This window comes from Peromyscus californicus, unplaced genomic scaffold (assembly GCF_007827085.1).
Source record: "Peromyscus californicus insignis strain IS unplaced genomic scaffold, ASM782708v3 Scaffold_6__1_contigs__length_162567912, whole genome shotgun sequence".
Lineage (NCBI taxonomy): Eukaryota > Metazoa > Chordata > Mammalia > Rodentia > Cricetidae > Peromyscus > Peromyscus californicus.
This window is the reverse complement of record NW_026294584.1, coordinates 35,010,585-35,032,395: the sequence shown is the minus strand read 5'-3', so window position 1 is coordinate 35,032,395 and position 21,811 is coordinate 35,010,585. Positions and strand designations below refer to the sequence as shown.

Sequence of the window (21,811 nt, the reverse complement as noted above, 5' to 3'; positions counted from 1 at the left end):
GGTGGGTTTTTCAGGTCAAGGATTTTGATATTCTACGGTTTCTCCTTTTCCCCCTTAGGTAGTTGAACAGTCAGGGTGGACAAAGCACATTATATGGGGCCTACAAAAGACTCCTAGTGTGAGGCAGGCCTAGGACTGCTGTGGAAACACTCTTATGCTGTGGAAACCTGGGTGTTCCTGTTGAGTTGTTAGACCCTAGTCTTTTTATATTTAGCTTTGGTAAAATTACAAAATGTGCAGCAAAAGCAGGGATATATATATATATATATATATATATATATATATATATATATATATATATATACACACACACACTTGATAATGTTACCTTTATTCTGTGGACATTAGGAAGATTCAGTGAGCTATGAGGCTCTGTCATGCATTCAAAAATAATAAAATAACTTCTGCATTCGTGTTTCTGGTGCCTGGATAAAAGTACTCTTTAGAGGTCATAAAGTTTTCTTTTAGAGCATGTTGTTGAAGTTTTTTCTTTAAGGAAGCATTTATTTCCATTCTGGGTTTAAGATTCTCAGTGATGAATTTTTGACCAACCTGTTTAACACCTATGAACTCATGAACTGATATCATTCAGTTCTTGGACTCTAAAAGAATGAAAGCTGAAGATTATATATTTGTACCTGATAATTACCACAGTCTTTTCAAACTTGAGACCCATGCTTATCATCAGAAATCAATTACAAAAATATCAATACTGTTATGCATATATTGGTGCCTAGATCTTACTTATACTTCATCTTCATAACCCTTTCAAGGCCTGCCTAGCTTTCTGATGTGGCCTGAGAATATTGAGTACTGAAAAGCCACGGGTGTTCTTCCAATTTTAGAAACTCATTTTGGAGATAGATCAGAGAATAATTTCAAGTGTATAATTTCCTCAAGTGAAATGAGGCATCCTGACGTGCCTTCAAATAGATGCCAGGAACTGTAGAGATTCATGTGTGTGTATTTTTTCCCCTATCATAAACGTAGCATTGTTATTTATGGTTAATAGTTGGCCAGAATTTTAATACAGCAGCAAGGAAAGTAGGTGAGCCAAGAAGTCTTATTCATCCCTTTGAATTATCTGAGGTTATTAACATAGGGCTCTCACATGGCTTTATTTAAGATGAAAACGTATTCAAGTAAAATCAACTCAGAATATTTTATCTGCAAATAAGCAAATGAATGAAATTCAGTTATTTCCTATGGTGAATAAAAATGAAACCCATTTTTGTCTATCATTTCTATCACTTACTCGTAGGAAGTTTGTGTTTACAACTACATATCTATAACAGTGACAGATCCTGCAAGCAAACACTCCAGTTGTTTTGTTTAGATCCCGTATTCTACTTTTCAACAGTTCAGTTTTATGCTGGAAAACTATAAACTGATTTCAGTGGTTCAGAATAAGTTCAGGGTTGTGTTATGACTTGTGTTTGCACCAAGAAGAGTGGTGCAAAATGAAAACAGAGTGCTAGAGCTATTTCTGTGACAAATTTAGAGAAGGAAAGGAGAGGAAAATGACCACACATAGAGCAATGTTGGTTTGGAAAGTCCATCTGTTCATCTGACTTTAAGCACTTCTGGAAATGATTCACTGATGTTCAGCATAATATTTATTATGCTGCAAGATTGTTCCTAGTCATCTAAGGTGTGTTAAATTGTGTGCACCTTAGAGGAATTTGTGCTGTTATTTATATGCTCATACTTTGTGCCTTTTATTAAATAAAGAATCTAATTTGGCATATAAGATACAGTGTATTAATAATAATGAAATATAAATAGAATTGAAAAGTCAAGGTGAATGGAAAGGGAAAAGCGAGGAGACATGCTCAATAGGAAGCTTACCAGTTGCTGTAGCTGAGTGTCTGGTTGTATCTGAGCTTCCTGACAGACCCTGAGCAGGACATGTGCTTTTCTGATAATCCTGATGCTGGAAGAGCTAATAGTTTCATTTCTCTAAGGGAGGAAAATTCTGAAATACTGTTTTTCAGGTGGGATTTTATGTGTACAGCATATAATTTATCTAGAAAAATATCTTCAAGATAATTTTTACCAGTTTAGAGACAGACTTTCTACATTGTTCTTCAAAACCTCTCAACAAAATACCTCAGTGGGACATAATTCATAGAAACCCAATATTGTACATTGAAAGAGTTTGGTGATCTGGTTTGCTGGTACAAGGTGATGCCACTTTATTTTATTTCATTTGAATAATCCATAGATAATACTTCTAAGAAGCTCTTAATAGAGAAAATGTAATATAATTTCATATGGGGCAAACTTAAGAAGTAAACATTCTGTCATGTTTGGAGGGTGAACTTTGCAGACAAAATGATGAACTGGTAAGACAGATACACTGATTGAAAAGCAGAGGACCTCAGTGGGATCTCTTCTCTGATTAAACTATGTTCTCACCTCAAGGTGGAGATCAAATCTTTTCATGACCTTCCGGTGTAGAGGGAAATCATACTCAGTCTAGTGGTACAACAATACAAACCCGTGTTTGATAATCTGAGTGAGCCAAAAAGCTTATTTCTCACCTGGATCCAAGCTTATTTATGGTAGCCTTTGTTTTCTTAAAATTCTATTTTCTTAAAATTTTCTAGGTTTTTTTTTTTAAGTTAAGAAGCTTTACCATTTCCAATGTAACATTGACAAACTCAGCATAATCCAGAAAAAGATCACTAGAGGACCTGGCGGTGGTGGCTCACGCCTTTCATTAGTCACAGCACTCGGGAGGCAGAGGCGGGAGGATCTTTATGAGTTTGAGACCAGCCTGGTCCACAGACTAGGACAGCTAGGGCTACACAGTGAAACCTTGTCTTGAAAAACAAACAAATAATCAAGCAAAAATCACCACCACCACAATCACCACCGCCGCCGCCACCAACAAACCACAAAAGATCATTAGGAGCCAGGCATATATTTTTGGAAAGCTAGAAGGAACTAGACACATGCATTAAGGGGTAAAGTGCGGCAGCATTGGCCCGCCCTGTTGTATGGGAAGGAATGGGCTGAGCACAGAACCGGGACCAGCTCATACTGTTAGAAAGGTACTTCCAGTGCAGAAATGACAGGTAGGAGCTAGTTGTATGGGGGTATTTAGCTCGGTTGGAAGAGGGCATATGTGGCATGCAGGAATCCTTGGATTTGGTCCCCAGCATCACATAAATCAGGTGTGGTAGCACACAGCTATTGCCTCAGCACTCAGGCAGTAGCCATTCTCGGACACATAGTGAACTAATTTGAGGCCAGTTTGGCATGTAGGGGACCCTGCCAGCAGGAGTAGGAGCCACGTGCGTAAGAGTCACTAGTGAGACAGGGGAAATCCTTTTGTTAGATGTGCAGCTTCATGATTCCTTCAAAACATTTTTATGCTATGCATGAGAGCCTTTCTTCTTTCTTTGCACATCTTGTAATTCTTTCTTTCTTTTCTCCTTCCCTCCCTCCTTCCCTCGCTTCCCTCCCTCCTTCCTTCCTACCTTCATTACCCTTCTCTTTGCTTGTATCTTTCTTCCTTGTTTCCTTTTCATCCTTTCAGCGAGGCATTTCACGTAAGTTAAGAACCCCTCCACCCTATGCCATCAAAGTTTCTTGTGGTGGCCTGTTGACCTATTGAGTTTTCTACACTAATTATATGATGTCTGTGTTATTCTTTGTTACGAATGGCCTTTGAAGTCTCTGCTCAGGTAGTGTGGGGTCAGTTAATGAATGAACAGGGATTTCCTTAGATGATTGGAGCCGGTAAATCTCCTAGCCTACTGAATCTACCAGGTTGAGCAGAATCCCCAGGGGAGTCTTTGCCCTGGAGGAGATGGGGATGGGGGGTGGGCTGGAGGGAAGGTGGGGGGGAGGAAAGGGGAGGACAAGGGAATCTGTGGCTGATATGTAAAATTAAATTAAATTATAAAATAAAATAAAAGAAAAAAATCTCCTAGCTTTTTCTCAAGGGTTCACAGACTCTCAAGGTCATTGAGAAGTGAGATGTTAGGGCATATATGTAACTTTCTAGATCCTCAAAAATCGACAAGAACTCTTCCAAACACACCACGGAGTCATTATTCTCCAACTATGAGGTCTCTTAAGCATTTGTTTGGCTCCCCAAAATGTACAAATGTCAATCAACATCTCTAGCAGCCTCTGTGATCAGCAGACACTCTGTCTTTAGTGGACACTTCCGGGGCCAAGCTGATCCATTGGCTGAGCTCTAGGGTCACACAACAACAACCTAGAGTTTCAGAGAATCACCAGATTTGACAAATAATAGCAATTCTCATTAGGAATTAGGTTTTAAAAAGACATCAACGCCATCCTGTTCTTCTGTGCCCAGCACCCACCATGGATGTAGGTAGACTGCTGGTTTTCAAGACTACTGCAGAGTTGGGGAGAAAGATGGAACAGGGGACATCCAAATGCCACAAAGCTTTTTGCTCTTGTTGAAAGCCAGGTGCTTTCTGGAATAAAGGCTGCTCAGATTGCTGCGAACCTTTGGCTGATTTCCAGAGTTCTGAAAAAGTTGAGTCTGACTGATTCTGCTCTGCTGTCGTTGCTTGTGTGAGAGACACTGCCCGGTAGTCTTACTGGGCCCACTTTGCTGTTGTCATTAATTTTCAGCCATGCTTTTAAAAAAAATGAAAAGGGAGCCTACTGACTTCCAAGATCCACCTCACTCTAAAACAGTCTATATTAACTAATGTATCTCATTCCCAATGCATCCTGGATAATACAATTTACTGTGCCTTTTAAAAGCTAAATTTGATGTTGAAAAATATCAGCACTGAGTTCCCGTAATGCCAAAATATGAAGCCCAACAGATTGTACCTGACCAACTTCTGTTACGTTTTACCTGCATATTTGAAAAAGAAATATTACCTCTCCTATGAGCTTTCTGTCAAATATGAATTATTCTGAAGGAAAGAGAGACTTGATGCAAAAAGGAAAAATATATAGGCAAAATTTAAGTTCCAGAGACTATTGAAGAGGTAAAAATGAAATAATTGGTACATTATAGTTCAAAGGATTGAGCCACCAGCATGGATATTTTCTGAATGCTTTGCTTTTTAAATACATTATTGACTATAGTCACTGTGTTACATAATAGATCCTTTGAACTTACTTTTCCCATTTAATTGAAAATTTGGATCCTTGAATGGTTCACCTTTCATTCTAAAACTTATTATTAACTAAATATTAGAATTTCCATGCTAATTTTTCACACACATTAAAGACTCATATTTATACCCCAATACTGGCAAACAGGGACAAAGATCAGCCCACATCACCCAAGGCACTTTTATTTTCATTTCCTGAGACACTGATAGAATATGATAGCTATTTCTCAGTGATAAAGTTAAAGGAGGTATCTACATTACCTTTCAATGTGTTTGAAACTTCTGAATTTAAATGGTTTTGAAGTAACTCTTTCTAATTATATAAAGTATTTGTCTGCTTGGTCAGGAGGCTAGCGGGCTAAGCTCTCAATAGCAGGTAGACATTTTGGATAGTGATTTCACTTTCCTGGAAAAATACTGACAACCACTTTGGCTCTTGCAGGCAAAGGTTAAAGCATCAGTATTTGTTGGTGAAGTCATGCTATGTTTTTGGTATTTTCATAGTCTTACAAGGTGTTGTCATTTACTTTATATCTGCTGGCCATCCAATTCTCCATCTGCATTTTTTTTTCTAATCCATAGGCTGATACAGAGATCAGAATTAGTATTATCTTTGCTCTAGGTGTGTTTTAGACACAATCCTGAGTGTTTGTTCGTTAATCCTCCCAATATCCCAAACAAGTGGCTCCTATCGTCTGTTTTAAGGTGAGAATACTGAAGCTTTATTCATTAATAATGGTACTACAGTGTTCCACATAAAGATCATACATGAACATTTTAAAAATGATTAGGCTCTGATAGATACCTGAGTGGAACAGTTTAAAATGTTGTTGAACTTTGTTAAATTGTCTTGGTGATGAGTATTTTGGTTTTCTACAGATTATTTGTGCAGGTCAGTGTGTGTGCTCACCTCTCTTATTGTGATAAGAAAGCCAGAGACATGACTACAAGTTGATGTTAAATGTTAGAAACTCTTAAGAACTTTAAATTTGCTTTTGGTAAGATGGGTAACCCTTTGTTTTTTTTCTTTAAAGTTTTTATTACCAGGCAAAGACAGTTATTGCAACGTGTCTGACTACTTTTATATGGTTTCTTATTGCTTTGATGTGATTCACTATTGGAGTAAAATTACCAACTAGTAATTTTGCAAATGGAAGAACTTCCCTCCACTAAGATATGTGAAATGATAACTGGTTCCATGTCTAGTTCTCATAGACATATGAATTCTTTGTGGACTCTGGTAAAGAAGACAAGGAGGCAGTAATTGAAATACTTATGAATTTCCTTGTATTCAAATGGCTGTCTTTATAGGATAAACACTAAGTCACTTTTACTGGAAATCAAAAGCTTTCAAGGTTTTTAAGATGTATTCTCAAATGATATCTCAGCTATTCACCTTAATTTAAAATTAAATTCCCTTTAGCAGAGTGTATTACTTCTGAGCCATGTGCTCACCATGGACACAGGTCCCCAGAGACAAGACACTGGTTTCTCAAGAAGATGACGGTGCAGATGTTAGTCACAGTACCATCTCTTCATTTCTTTACTCTATTTTTCTGTCGTGATTTTTTTCCTCCTTCAACTTTTATTTGTGCACGAGTACTGTGTTTGCGTCACTTGCACCCCACATTCACCTTCCTTCAGCTCTTCCCATTCCCCTCTCCCCACTCTCTCTCAGCTTTGTGGCTTCTTCTTTAATTACTATGGTTATAAAACTATACATATGTATAAACACAACACAGTAGGTTCATTTAGTGTTAATCATCCTTACACATGTTTAGGGCTGACCACTTGGGGTTGGAGAGACTATCAGAACCTGTCTCTGGAGAACATGGGTTCTCCTTCTCTCTTAGAAGCCATTAATTGCTGATAACTCTTCATCTAAGAGTGGGGTTTTGTGAGATTTCTCCTGTCTGGGTTGGGATGTCAACTGGTGTTGCCATTGTGCAGGTCTTTTAAGTCACCGTTTTGTTGAGATTTCATGGATGCAGCTTCCTGTAATAAATAGGTGACAAGTATCTTGCAGCTGACATTCTGGTCCTCTGACTCTTCAAATCTTTCTACCCCCGCTTCCGAGATGTTTTCTGTGCCTTAGGTGTAGGGCTTGTGTTGTAGACGCATCAGTGGGGGATGAGCACTCTACAGTTAATTGTCATCTGCACTGTGACCAGTTGTGGATTTCTGTAATGGTTTTCCCATGCTGCAAAAAGAACCTTTGGTGAGGGGTGAGAGTAAGTGAGGTCATGGGCCCTAGACAGCCTACGATTGTCACGTTCCTAAACCAATGTGATTCGCAGTTGCTTTCTAAATACCTGTCCCTATAGGACAGAGAGTAGTTCTCCTACTGCTACTTTTGTGTCCCTTCCCCTTCCTTTATAATTCCTTTCTGTTATATGAGGCAGATTCTTGTTAGACTCTTCTCATGAAACCAAGCACCACCAGTGACCTTGTTAGCCTTTTTCTCATGTCAAGTTATCTGTGACCTGTATGGGAACTTCATATATATGCTTCAGATCCATACCTGGTAGGACAGATGTTACATCGTGACAGTAACACCCCCATTCATACCCTTTCTGCAGTATACAGAGCTAGTGAGGGACACAGCTCTACTCACTTGCATCAGCATGCTTGGAAGCAGACTGAGGAGATGCTTTTGATTTTTAGGGGAAAGGTATCTTATCAAGTGAGGCATTACTACAGCCCAGCAGCAAATAATAATAATAATAATAATAATAATAATAATAATAATTATTATTATTCATTGTTTTGAAATAATCTGGATAAATCTAGGTTGGAGTCAGCAGACTCTGCTGGCCTTGAGCTAAATCTGGCCTGGTGCATTTCAGTGCAAGGAACTTCATAGCAGCACCCACCTCCATTCATTAGCTATTGTCAGCGTCTGCTTCCGCATCACAATGGCAGAAATACAAAGTTGCAGTATAGACCCCATAGGCTGCAAAGCCTAAAATACTCTCTAGCTAGTCCTTTTCGTGTACACCAAAAACTTGCCAACTTTCTTTAGATCATAGCTCCTTAAACTGGCTCATGACCCTACGTGGAGTGTTATAAAAGTGTTGGCAACAGTAAAAGGTTTCTGAACGTGAAGTGACTAAAACTGAATTCAAAATCCAACCCGTAATGAAGTCAAGGTGTTTCTAACAGCATCTGTCCGTGTCCCATCACAAGGGTCACTGCAGCTTTGGTTCCGGGCACCCTTGTGTGTGTTCATTCCGTACAGAGCAACAGCATTGCCTAAGACGCCCAGCTTGGGTATGTGACTATCATATACTACCAATTGCAGTGCTTTTAACTGTGTAAACAAAATTGAATGCTTTTGTAGAAACACGTGTTTAACTGTGAAAAATACTACTTTCCTACCATCATTCTGCACCATGTAAAAATTATACTAATATATCTTTAGATTATACTGTAGAAGAATTAGGCCTTTAAGATTGCTTTTTTGTTACTGATTTTAGTTTATTAAAAATTATTCAGTGAATGTTGACTTGGGATTAAAATAGAATTTCCAACAGTCTATTTCTGAAATGGACCTAAACATACTCCTGCCAGTATGTATTTTATCCAAAACAGTATCCTTGGCATTGGCAATTAAATAAAAACATTGGTCAACTCTGAAACATATGGTAGGATAAAACATAGTAATCTGAAATGTTCAACCAAGATTCAATTCTTCATGTTAAAAACAAGCACACGCGCACGCCTTTAATCCCAGCACTCGGGAGGCAGAGCCAGGCGGATCTCTGTGAGTTCGAGGCCAGCCTGGTCTCCAAAGCGAGTTCCAGGAAAGGCACAAAGCTACACAGAGAAACCCTGTCTCGAAAAACCAAAAAAAAAAAAAAACAACAAGCACACCCATTTAATATTATGCAAATTTTCTTCAGCTTTTCATAAATGGTAAATGTATATGCATACTAAATTTTAAAAATATTTATTTACTTATTTATTTGTATATGTGTAGTGTGTGTGTGTGTGTGTGTGTGTGTGTGTGTGTGTGTGTCTGTGTGTGTGTCTGTGTCTGTGTCTGACTGTCTGTCTGTCTGTGTGCAGGAGTACTAGCCTGTGTTTAATTACAAAAACCAGAAGAGGGCATCTGGTGCCCTCCTCTGTTGCTCTCTGTCTTTTAGACAGGGTCTCTCCTCAAATGTGGGCCCAGGCGGGAAACCCCATCAATCCTCCTGTCTCACTGTCTTGAACTTGGAGGTTCAGGCATGCACAAGACATCTGTCTTGTTTCATGGGTGCTTGCATCGAACTCTGGTTCTAATTGTGAAGCAAGCGCTCTTAACAGCTGAGCTACCTCTCCAGTCCCAAAGAACTATTTTAAAATACATTTCTTTGTGATTTATTATCAGTAAATATTTTATTGGTATAGCTATTTTATAAACCTATATACCCAAGGTTATATTAAAATTCTCAAGTGAAAAGCAGCTACCATTACAAAATATTTAATAAGTCTTGCTCTCGATGCTAGGTTTTATGTAAGTCTGTGTGTGTGGAAAACAAAAAAAGGCTGGGAGGAATTTAGCTAAGGGGACTTTTCAAGGTGCATACCACCCTCTATGGGTTGAAAATCACTAACTTAAAATTCATGAGCTTAACTGATTCAGATTTTTTTTTTAAATCATTGTTTTTGACAGTGTAACACAGAAAACATGAAATTGATTATGTTGCTTCTTTTACAGGGTTGTGGGAAGAAAATGTATTCCTTTTTGAGAGGAACCAAACAATTGCAAGTGCTAAGGTTTCTGGGGATCTCCATTGGTGTGACACAAATCCTGGCCATGATTCTCACCATTACTCTGCTCTGGGCTCTGTATTACGATAGAAGGGAGCCTGGGACAGACCAAATGCTGTCTCTGAAGAATGATACTTCCCAGCACCTGTCATGTCACTCGGTGGAACTGTTAAAACCAAGCCTTTCAAGGATCTTTGAGCATACGTCAATGGCAAACAGCTTCAATACACACTTTGAGATGGAAGAATTATGAAGAATGTCAAAAGGAAATCACAAACTTGTGGCACTAGTGAGTTTCAGTGTGCACAGTTATCTGTTTCAGAAAGTTTTAAACAGAGGAATATTCTGCAAAAGAATGTCTAAGCATATAATTTCCACTCTTTAAAACAAAGGAAGATTTGTAGTAGGCTTTCTTGGACCACCAGCACCCAAATCATAACATGGAGACTTATTAGTTATGAATGCTCGGCCTTATCTTATGCTTGTCCCACTAGGTCTTATAACGTAATTTAACCTGTTTCTCTTCATCTATGTTTTGCCTCAGGGCCTTTTACCTTCCTTTCATTCTGTATGTCCTACTTTTCCTGCTTCCTCTGTGTCTGGCTGGCTGGTGGCTGGGTGACTGGCTGGCCCTGGGCATCTCCCTCTCTTTCCCTCTTGTTCTCTCTTCTCTTGTTCTCTCTCAAGCCTTGATTCCTCCTCTAACTTATTCTCTGTGCCCACCAGCCCTGCCTATCCTTCCTTTGCCCAGCTATTGGCTGTTCAGTCTTTTATTAAACCAGTCAGATGCCTTAGGCAGCCTAAGCAACACATCTTTACATTGTTAAACAAATGCTGCATAAACAAATGTAACACACCTTTACATAGTTAAAGTAATATTCCACAGCAAAGGTTCCACATGATAACACACAGACGATGATTTGAAAATGCTGAGGGTAGCATTAACAACCACTGTATGCTTTCTTTTTTGTTTTTTTTGAGCACAATGATGTTTTGAAGTGACACAGTTTGAGCAGCATTTCTGCATCCATTCATGGAAATGAACCATTCATGGTGGCTTTGGAGTTACTGTGAGGTTAACTAACTTCCTCTGGCTAACCTATAAACTATCAGCTGACTGTTAACATAGGAATTTAGACAATACTAATGACCTTTATTACCTGATGATGTATTGTTTTGAGGATGGTTCAATTATATATAAAAACCTTTTAAGATTGGTGACTACCTAAATACGATTTTTGTTGGTTACTAAAATAATCTTATTAATAACAGTCGTAAGAGCTAACACATTGTCTTAAACTTATCAGGGATATATATGTATATAAGTCTGTGCTGTGTCTGTGTAATTCAGTAGATAACGATATTTGAAAATGATAAATTTGTCTTATATAGCACTGTTACTTTTTGTCTTTTCCACCAACAGAGCTTTTAAATTCTGTCTTGGGTCTGTATTACATCCGTAACTGTTAATTTAAGTTCTTAACCACTAATTTTGGAAATTACCAGTGTGATACATAAGAATCATTGTAACTCTGGCCGCAGGAAGTATTAACTACAAATTTATACATAGTTGATTCAGCAGAAATTCTGATGCTTTTTTCTCCCGAGTGAAGATTCTTCTTGATAATAAACACTTTGTCAAAGAGCTTATGTTTTTCTTTTGCAAAGTAGAAGCAACAGTCTTGAAGTCGATGCAGTTTTACAGAGAAACAACATTATCTGCAGAGAGATTCTCATGGGAATCTCTAAATTAAGTGATAGATTAACTAGAGGGAACTTTTGCTTTATTTCACCAATTAATACACTGTGGCAAATTACACAGAACATTAATTTTTTTTTACAAAAGTAGAAGATATTTATTTGAAATGGGAAAAGTGCATTTTACTGTATTTTGTGTACTGTCCTTATTTCTTGGGTTATGGAAAGAAAATTAATACAGGTGTCAATAAATATTTTCTAGAGCATGATGGTTGTGTGTATTTATTTTCAAGATAAGGTCTCACTATGTGGTTCCGGACTGTGTGCACATTTTTGTACACAACAGCACTTTTATCAGTGAAGAGACTAGCAAGGTGGGGAATGAGAATGGGAGGGGCAGGCATGGGGAGAGGCCTGCATGATTGAAAATGATGCAGCCCACAGTCCCAGGACATATTCCTCAAGATCCTCCACCACACCACCACCATCTTCAGGGATGCCTGGAGTAGAGCATTGACTTCAGGTTGAAGTGCACCCTTGATGGCATCCTCAAGTGGTCACCTAAAGATCAACAACTATATAAGGAGGAACAGCATGTCTGGATAAGGACGCCTTCACCTGACAACTAAGTCACAGGCCCCAGCCACAGTGGGCATGGCCTTGTAGGCAGGTAACACCTTCGATGCCCTGTGCTTTGAGCCCTTCTGGAGCTTTCTGATGTTTCCAGATGTGATGAAGCCTTGGAGCTCTGGCGGCAGCATCATGAGCAAGCTGTGTAGTGAGGGCCCCAGACCAGACCCAGAGGCCCATTCCTTCCTGTGAAAGAAATTCGAGTGTTTGACTGGTGTCCGCCTCTTTCTCTGAGTTCTGTGCCATACCAGGCATCAAGGTCCCTAAGACTGACCCAACTCCATTTCTTTTGAGGCTTTCTCTTGCCAAGATGTCTGTAGTACTGTCCAGCTTTGTACTTGGCACAGCTGTCCCTCAAAGCAACCATGAAGACCTTGGTTGCCCCAAGGGTCAAGTCCTTCTCACTCCCTAGCCAGCTACAGAGGAGATGACTGAAAAGCTAGCCTTGAGTCAACCTGTGGGTGAGGGACAAAAGACACCCCTTCAGACACACACACACACACACACACACACACACACACACACACACACACACGCAGACAGACACACACACAGAGATGCCCTTTGTCTTGTTTCAGGTCTTCCTAGCTAAGGGCCAAAGGTCAGAAGCAGAACAGGTTTTGTGAGGCCTTCATATGTCTCATGTAATCAGGGTCAATGATAGGTCTTCTATCTTTTTTTTTGGCACTATGCAAGGGTGGCGTGGGATGTGTTATAAAGTATAAAATAAAGTCTATAGACCTGTCCTTCAAACAATTGGACACAATATTACTAATTTTCAAACTCAGTAACTAATATGTAAGCCACATCTTCACTGAAAAGAGAATGTCTTTATTTTTCAAGCTTGTATTTTAGCTAAAATGATAGTGTAATTTGATATAATAAGTATGCTCACTTCTGTGAATTTATCTTCTCAGTGCTTTCATATTGAAGATTTCATTGTTGTTAATTTGTAAAAGAAAAAGAGTTTTTGTCGAATTGCTACTTTCCTATAATCTCACCTCCTTGGAGGGCAGAAAGCAGGAAGACCACTTCAGTCCAAGAGTTCAAGGCCAGTCTGGGCAGCAAAGAGAGCCTCTTGCTATTTAGAGAGAAAGAGAGGAAGGGAGAAACAGAATATGAAGTTATATAGGATGAAACCTCAATAAATCATTTGCTCAAATTTCACCTATGATACCCAAAGATTAACAAAGCTATGCGTTTCACTTGACTTATTTAGATAGCTGTTCAGTTTGGTTGCATCTCTTTTGATGTATCTCACAGTCATGTAACATGCTTATATCATATTGAGCTTAGGGGGAAAACACCAGTCTTCAAATGATAGGAATTGACTTTTTAAAATAGGCATTTTGATATATTACCCGATTTAGTACCCTCTAGAATAGTCACCATAAATTTAGACAATCATCTTCTATATAATACATTTGCTTAATGGGAACAAATGACATTTATAGCTGTGGTCCATGAAGGCCTCTTATGGTAACAGTGCACCTGGAATAATAAAGCTGCAAAGAACTTTACAAAGTGCATTTAATACCATAGAGCTGAGGGACTTCTCTGTTTGGGTACAGTGGGGGAAAACTGTTAACTATGTCTTTGGGAACTTTAAAAAGCTTTTTTGGGTAAAATCACAGGTTTTAAAATAAAAAATTTAAGAGATTATTTTTAGATTGGTTAACAGGCAATTCAAAGCACTCCTGAGACTCTCAGAAGGCAATTAGAGATGATGTCTGTTATAAAGCTTATAAAACCCAGGTTAGAGATGCTTGTGATAACCCCAGGAAAAGTAAATAAAGGAGTACCCAGTGAGTGTGGCCGTCCTGAGCAAGGAGAGGAGAAAAGTGGAATGAAGCCAGTTCCACCAGGGAAATGATCCTCGAGCAGAGTTAAGGAGGAGTGAAACTTACCCTGCTCATTGCAACATTCCATGAGTCAAGGCTCTGAGATTTAAATACCTGTACATGATTGTGAGGATAGAACCCACAGTTCAGTGTGACTGCACAGCATAGGATGCTGGAACGAACACACCAGGGAGAGGAAGTGGGTGAAATGTGGGCTTGGGACTTCATTCTGTAGATTCCCATGTTAAGCTGCTGACGTGTTTTCAGAAAAGGAAATGCATGACTCAGAACTTCCACTGTTTTATCCAAGGAAGAGGCCCAGGGGAATAGGAACAGCCATCCTACCAGTCCCTGGGGACAAGGCATGCTTTGCTCTGGTCCAGTGAAAAGGAGACCTCTGGAGCTTCAACTCTGCAAACTCTTGGTAAAGAGCAGATAGACTTTTTCTGGGCTTGTGGAGAGAGAGAAAGATCCTCCTCAGGAAGATGGAAGTCAAGGAACAGGGTGCATAAAACAGACTAGACTACTACAGTATGAATCTATGCAAGTTAGCAGCAGGTTGACATTGGGGTTATGGGACAGAAAATAAAATAACCAGTATTTCTAGGTTTTGTACCTGGTACATTAGCAATGGCATTAACCTAGATAGAAGGTTGGAGGAGAATGAGAGTCTGGAAGCGTAATTAATTTGGTTTGGGATGTACTGAGTTGGAGATGCCTGCAGGACATGCAGATGGAGAAGTCCACAGGCAGCTGTAAATTCCAGTCTGCCGCTGCGGAGAATTCACCATGGAGCCTGAGAAATTTTTATGCATTGCTTTCCCATTTCAGGAAGCCTGACAGAAAATGGGCTGAGGACCAAATCACATGAAGAGAATCTTAAACAGGATGCAACAACAGCTTCTCTTTGTCTGAACCCCTATTCCTACAGATGTGTCAAAGGAGGTAAAGAAATGAGAAATAAATAAGCTACTGAGTCTTTGATGATAAAAGAGCCTGCCTCCTTTAAAAATATACTACCAGCGGCCATGTTGCTTCCGTCGCCCACTCTTGTTCGTTCTTATGATCCTGAGATTTAAAAATGCATTTTCCTTTCCGATGAACTGAGTACTTACCAAGCAAATCCCAGACACACATACAGAAGAATCTTGAACGAACTCACCTTGAATGCTCTTTTATTTTCTATTTTAATATGATAATTGTAGGCTTCTGTGCATTCATTCATGAGAGTCTCATAAGTGGCAGGCAGGCACAGCCTGCAAGGTTCCAGACACGTATTTCCACTGTTCTCCATGGTTATTTTTCACTTTGTACGCACCATTAATTCCATTTTACCAACAAAGAAAAGCAACTTAGACTATTGATCTAGTACATACCAAATTAGCACTCCAATTCCCTGCTCTCCACTTTGTTATACAGCGTCTTTATCACCTGTGATGAGGCTCAGTGTCTTCCTCCAGTGAGAAAGCCAGATCCTCCTGCTTGAGATTCATTATCTTCAGGCACAATTGTCCTTCCAAGTCTTCCTTCAGAGTGGTCCCTTACTCCATCTAATTTCATCCCTTCTACTAATCCAGAATAAGTCCAAATCGTATGGAGTTTTGATTGATGCCATGCATTTCTCTGTTTCTCTTTTCACTGCTACTCTACTAGTAGTCTATCTTGTATACACCAGAAGATCCAAGTTAATTTCTTTAGGCAACTTTATCGAGGTGCCTGTCTTAGTATGTATAGCATGCAAACACTTATGTAACCATCGCCACAGTCAAGAGTTAGATCATTAATACTGTTTCAGAAATGCCTTCTTTCTGCTCTCTTGTAAATCCTGCAAACTCTATTCCTAGCCTCAGTCAACATGGTCCTGCCAAATGGCATTAACCCAGAGGGTCCTTATTCTCAAGAAGACAGAACTATATAACTCAGTAGCATATGTATCATTTATAACTCACTTTGGAATACATAAAGGTCAGAGGTCATTAGCTATCCCAAGACTTGACTGCTTAACACCACGATTATAAGAAAGCAATGGCTCAATCCATAGACTGATGTTTCATGTTAGAGAGTTCAAAATACTAACTGGCTAAACAAAATTGAGGAGCAGTTACATTTCAGGAAGCACATGTGTGAATAGTAGTCTCAAGTATGTCAGCCTGACGGTGTTGCTATTCTCTTCTCTTCTGCTAGCTTTCCCAGCTTACACAGTCACATCCCAGGAAGTGTATATCATGTCCACTCTTCCAACCATGCATAAGGGAGGCTGGCAAACAGTCTTCATTCTGGACACCCATGCATGCAACTAACTGGGAAATTGTACGACCATTCTTAAGCATCTACAGAATAAAGTCTTCCATTTGTAACTGCTTTTCTAAATGAATACCTTAATACTTTCTTACGCACCCTGGACACTCATCATCAACTCAAAGTCTGCAATACACTATGTATTGCAGGTCTTCTTGATTTTGGTCACATCATGGACTTCCCTAACATACTTTATCTCAGACAAGCAACTAATGCTTTCATGAAATGTCTTTTTTCCTGGCCACTACAAGCCCTCTTTTAGTTCTATCTAAATTTGTATTCTGTATTTTATAATATACTTTTTTGCTTATATTTTTTTTTATTTGTCTGAATTCTATTGACAAAAAATTATTTTTATTTTTATTATTTCTACTCAGTGTGTGCATACATAGGTCCAGGTGTTATTTCCAGTATTTTATTTGTACATTTATTTACCATATGTATAAATTAATATGTGCATAAACAATGAGCACAGTAAGTAAATCTGAAAGTCATTGTCCATGATAATTAAGAAGGACAACCCACAGGAAAGGAGGCCATTGATTTTTCCTGAGTTGGACAGAGAACTCAGGGTTATCAAGGGCTAAGCACTCATTTAGCTACAAATGGATGTAGATTGGATCTGCAGAATGTGTTTAGGGTGCAGTCAAGTCTTATAAATGTTTGAGTGAACTCTCAAATTGTACTTGTGGTCTAACAATATAATAGTGCCTTAGATTTATAAAGTGCTTTTACCGCCTAACCCTGGATCACTCAACTTTCAATATACATTTATTTGGTTGGTCACATGCAGAATAAAAAGCTACATATACATCACTAAGAAAACCCCTGGAGAGTGAGAGACAGAAGCAGGTGATTTCAAATTGCAGTTTCTATGCTACTTTAGAAAGGGACTTGAAAAAAACTGTGGCATTGAAAAGTACTTGTGCATGAGTAACAAACAGCACACAGTGGCTCTTCTCAAAACTCCCACTGAGCTCCATTGTGTTAACCAGAAAAGAGATGGAAGAGCACTGGCAGGTAAATGATAGACTGGCACTTAACCAGGTTTGCTTAACTCCACAGCCCACACTCTTAACTACTATATAAAGGAGCTGCTGTGTTAACAGACTTGCAAAATCATTTCTCATGGCTGTGACATATTGTTAGATCAGCATATTGCATTATGTAGATGGTATTCTTTAAGAATTTTGTAATATATATTCAAAATTAACATGTTTGTTTTATTGCGTGAGTGTTTTTCTCCTTGACACATATTGTATAGAGAAGAAACTATGCTCTTGTAAATGTGTTTACTTTAACCTAAAAATTTGGAAGATGTACACCCCATCTTAACCTCTATCAACACTGGAAGTGAGAACACTGGACATTTCTTCCAGTCAAGACAGAATGACAGGAACCAGGGACCAGATTTAACTTCCTACCTGACATAAGTAATTTAAAACTTTGTGCCTAAATATTTTAAACTAATTATTTTTGACATTGTCCATCAGGTAATAAAAGAACAGGATCAGTGTGAAATTGGTGAAAATGAGTTCAGCTCTATGATTCCCCAGTGTACAGTTTTCAGGATGTGGTAAAGAGAAGCTAGGTACAGCCTAGAGGATGCCATGAAGAAAAGAGGTAAAACTGAGAGTTCAGGCACACCAAAGTAATACAATTTGGAATTAAGTGTGAAGAGGTGTAAACAGCCATACCAGGAGGTAAGTGTCTCGTTTGATTATTCAGTAGGATATTGCTGACATGAGAGGATCTGGATAAATTCTCCTGGTGCCTGCAGAAGGCTGGGAATAGTGTCCTGGAAAATCTCATTGTTCATGGAGCATTGTGTGGAGCACTCAGGACAGTCCCACCTCAAGTCCTGGGCCAAAACAAACCTTAGAATAAACACAGCTCTTCCTGCACCAATGAGTCACCAAGGAAAGATCCTGAATCATCACACTGCTTCTATGTGGCTTAACTGCACCCAGAAAGAATCTTAAGATTCATAGAAAGACCTATATATTCAGTGTCAAAAAAAAAGACTCTCACAGTGTTAGACATTCAATAACAATTATTAAGGAAAGCCTGAAAAGTTAAGAAAATAGGATCCATATGAAAAGGAAATATCAACAGAAATAGACCTGGACTGTCACTAATGTCATAACTATTGAAAAGACAGCAGAGACAGTAACTATGGAAATAATCCACACATTCAAGAAGTTAAGAAATAAGGAAGATATTTGGTTGAAAGGCTCAAATCAAACTTACAGATGAAAAAAATCAGGGAAGATATTCTGAATAGAATTAACATATTTCTCATCATAAAAGAACAAATTAGCAAACATCAAAACACAGAAATCTAAATCATAGGAAGAGAAAAGGTAATTAAGTTTTACAAACTTCAAGTGACCTAATGTGTATGTAACTTGATCCTCAAGGAAGAAAGTGAGATTTGAATAAATGTTAGACGAGTTTCCAAATTTTTTTTTTAATAAAATGACCTTATTTGACTGAACTCACTAATAAAACCATCACACAGGTAGATTAAAGTAGCTGTGACCATTTGTCCAGCCCCAAGCTCCATACATTGCTATTCTAAAGCTCTGGAACTACACTTAGGATTTGATATTTTAAATATCAATTATATTTTTCTACATCTATACAACACAGAAAAGAAAAAAGTTCCCATTATAGTTTTAAAACTAGAGAGCCAATTAGCTCTATATCTTTCACGAACAAATTTGATTATTAAAAGATACAAGAATCTAAGAAGACCCCAAGAATTGAAAATACTTCACCAAGGAAAAATATGATCAAATTTCTCTATCTCAGTCATACATAGAAACATTTTATTGAAGCTAGAGGAAAAAGTCTCATATGCTTAACCTGAGGATGACAGACAACTTCCTAACAAGGAGTTTGCAATGTAGTGTCCCCTACTAAAACAAAAAATATCGCTATCCATGGTATGGAGGCTAGTTTTACTTCAACTGGACACAAGCTAGAGTTATCTGGAAGTGAGGAACCTCAACTGAGAGAATGACTCCATAAGATCCTCCTGTAGGGCCTTTTCACAGGAGGCCCAGTCCACTGTGGGTTGTGCAATCCCTGGGCTGTGGTCCTGGGTCCTATATAAAAGAAGGTGGAGTAAGCCAGTAAGCAGCACCCCTCCATGACCTCTGCATCAGCTCTTGTCTCCAGGTTCCAGTTCCTGTCCTGTGAGTTCTGGATATTTGGGTGGGAGCTCCACCTCAACCCCTGGCACCCTGGCATCCCTATACCCAAAGAGTCTGGAATGTTCTGATGGAAGATCCACTTCACCTCCCCTCCCTCATCTCTTTCCCCAAACCTATCCCTTCAAAGCCGCCAAACACAGCTCCTCCCCCACAGACACTCAAGACCACTCCCACAGGGCATATAAGCTGCATCCCAGAAAACAGACACATGGTTCTCTCTCTCATCCCGGTCTCCTCTCTGATGAGCTGGGGAATTACCCAGGAACACTTTACCCGTTAAACCTGGGCTTTTCCTGATATGGTCTGATTTGGATGCTGCATTGGCAGAGAGGCCTATCAGGGTGCAAAAAAATTATCAATTGTCTGTATTCATGTTATAATCTTGAAAATGACATTTTTCTCATTTTACTACTTTATTTTAAAATTAAATTTTGGTTGTTGCTCTATATACAATGGGTTTAAATATGACATTTTTATGTACAAATACTGTATTTTGCTCATATCCACCTCCCCACTACCTTCCCTTTTCCTTGTCCTGCTTCTGGTGGTCCTCTTCCTCCTTTATGTAGTTATGTGTAGATGTATTCACACACTATATATACTAAATACAGGGAAACCTAACCTTCTAACCTGTGAGAGGAAATGTGATACATGGTCCTTCTTAGTCCCCAATATGTTCTCCTCCTCTCTTCTCTTTATATTCATTCCTCAAAAATAATCTCTTCTCTGTTTTCCTGCTATCTATATCTACAAACATACACACACACACACACACACACACACACACACACACACACACACACTCACACACATATCTGCATATGAGTGTCCAGATTCTGCATATGAGAGAAAACATGCACAATTTGTCTTTTCTGAGTCTGGCATATTTTATTTAACATGGTGAACTTCATAGTCTTTCACATGATTTTCTGCAAATGATAGAATTTTGTTTTTTATTTGTGGTGGAATAAAACTCCATTAAGTGTTTATAGCACATTTCTTTATGTGTTCATCTGTTGATGAGAACCTGGGTAGGTTTCATATCTTGGCTATTGTGAATGGCTTTGCAATAAACACGGACATGCAAGTATCTCTGTGTTATGATTCCTTCGGGTATATCTAGGGGTGGTAGAGCTTGGTCATACAACAGTTCTGTTTTCCTTTTTATTTAGAAACCTCCGTACTGCTTCCCATAGGAGATGCACTAGTTTGCATTCCCACCAGCGGTGAACAAAGGTCCTTTACTCTCCACATCCCTCCTGTCCTTGTCAGAATTTGTTGTCATGTTTTTCTCCTAGAAGACACCTATTCTGACTCAGTAATCATTCTGACCTCAGTATAGTTTCAATTTGTATTACTCTGATGGCTAAGGATGTTTAACAGGTTTTTACATGTATTTATTAATGATGTATATTTCTTTTATGATTTGTGTGTTCATTTAATTTGCCCATTTGTTGACTCAATGATTTGGTGTTTAAGATTTTAAAAATGACTTTTAGTTTCTGGGCATTAAGTTCCTGTTATATGAATATTCACAAAGATTCTTCTCCCAGTCTCTAAGCTGTTTCTTCACTCTGCTCTTTGAGAAACAATGTTTGTTTGTTTTGTTTTTATTGGTTCATGAAAATATTACCTGAAAGTTAATGAATAGGAACAAAGCCGCATTGTCACAGGTATGCTAGGTAAGTGAAGAGGCATCCCTGACAGCGTTTGAAACCTGCTCTCCCACAGGCCGGGTCCTCACGTGACTGGTTCAGCGTTGCTTCACTTCTTGTTCTGCTCCTGCTGCAATCGATGTTCTCGGGCTTCGTCTGAATCTGGTCAACTCGATACCCTTTCTTCAGTAACCATGTTAGCAACTGTGAGGACTTGGCTAAGTTTCTTTATTTCAGTTTAAGGTGGTTTGCTATGAATAGAGCTAAACAGATCAAATGTTGATCTTACTCTTAAAGCTAATCGGCCAGGCACTTGCAGCAGAGATTCAGCAAGCAAGGAAGTCCCTTACATTACATTACATACATACATATATACATACATACATACATACATACATACATACACACACATACACACATACATACACACATACACACATACACACATACATACATACATACATACATACATACATACATACATACACACATCCATCCATCCATCCATCCATACATATATAAAAAGGATACATCCCTTTTTACTCTTATGGGTAAATTTGCAAACCTAAGTGAGGAAAAAAACTTTGTCTGATCTATTAGGA

General features: G+C 38.8%; 1 protein-coding gene across 3 annotated transcripts in view; it reads left to right on the top strand.

Moving 5' to 3' along the window:
• The window catches only part of Tspan12 (tetraspanin 12), a 66,043-nt gene extending 54,207 nt beyond the window's left edge, over window positions 1-11,836 (top strand). For all 3 annotated transcript variants that reach the window (XM_052720444.1, XM_052720442.1, XM_052720443.1), the window contains one exon: window positions 9,817-11,836. In XM_052720444.1, the coding sequence (XP_052576404.1) occupies window positions 9,817-10,122 (306 nt within the window). In that variant the 3' untranslated portion in view covers window positions 10,123-11,836. The remainder of the gene's footprint in view (window positions 1-9,816) is intronic.
• The last annotated feature ends 9,975 nt before the right edge of the window (window positions 11,837-21,811 follow it).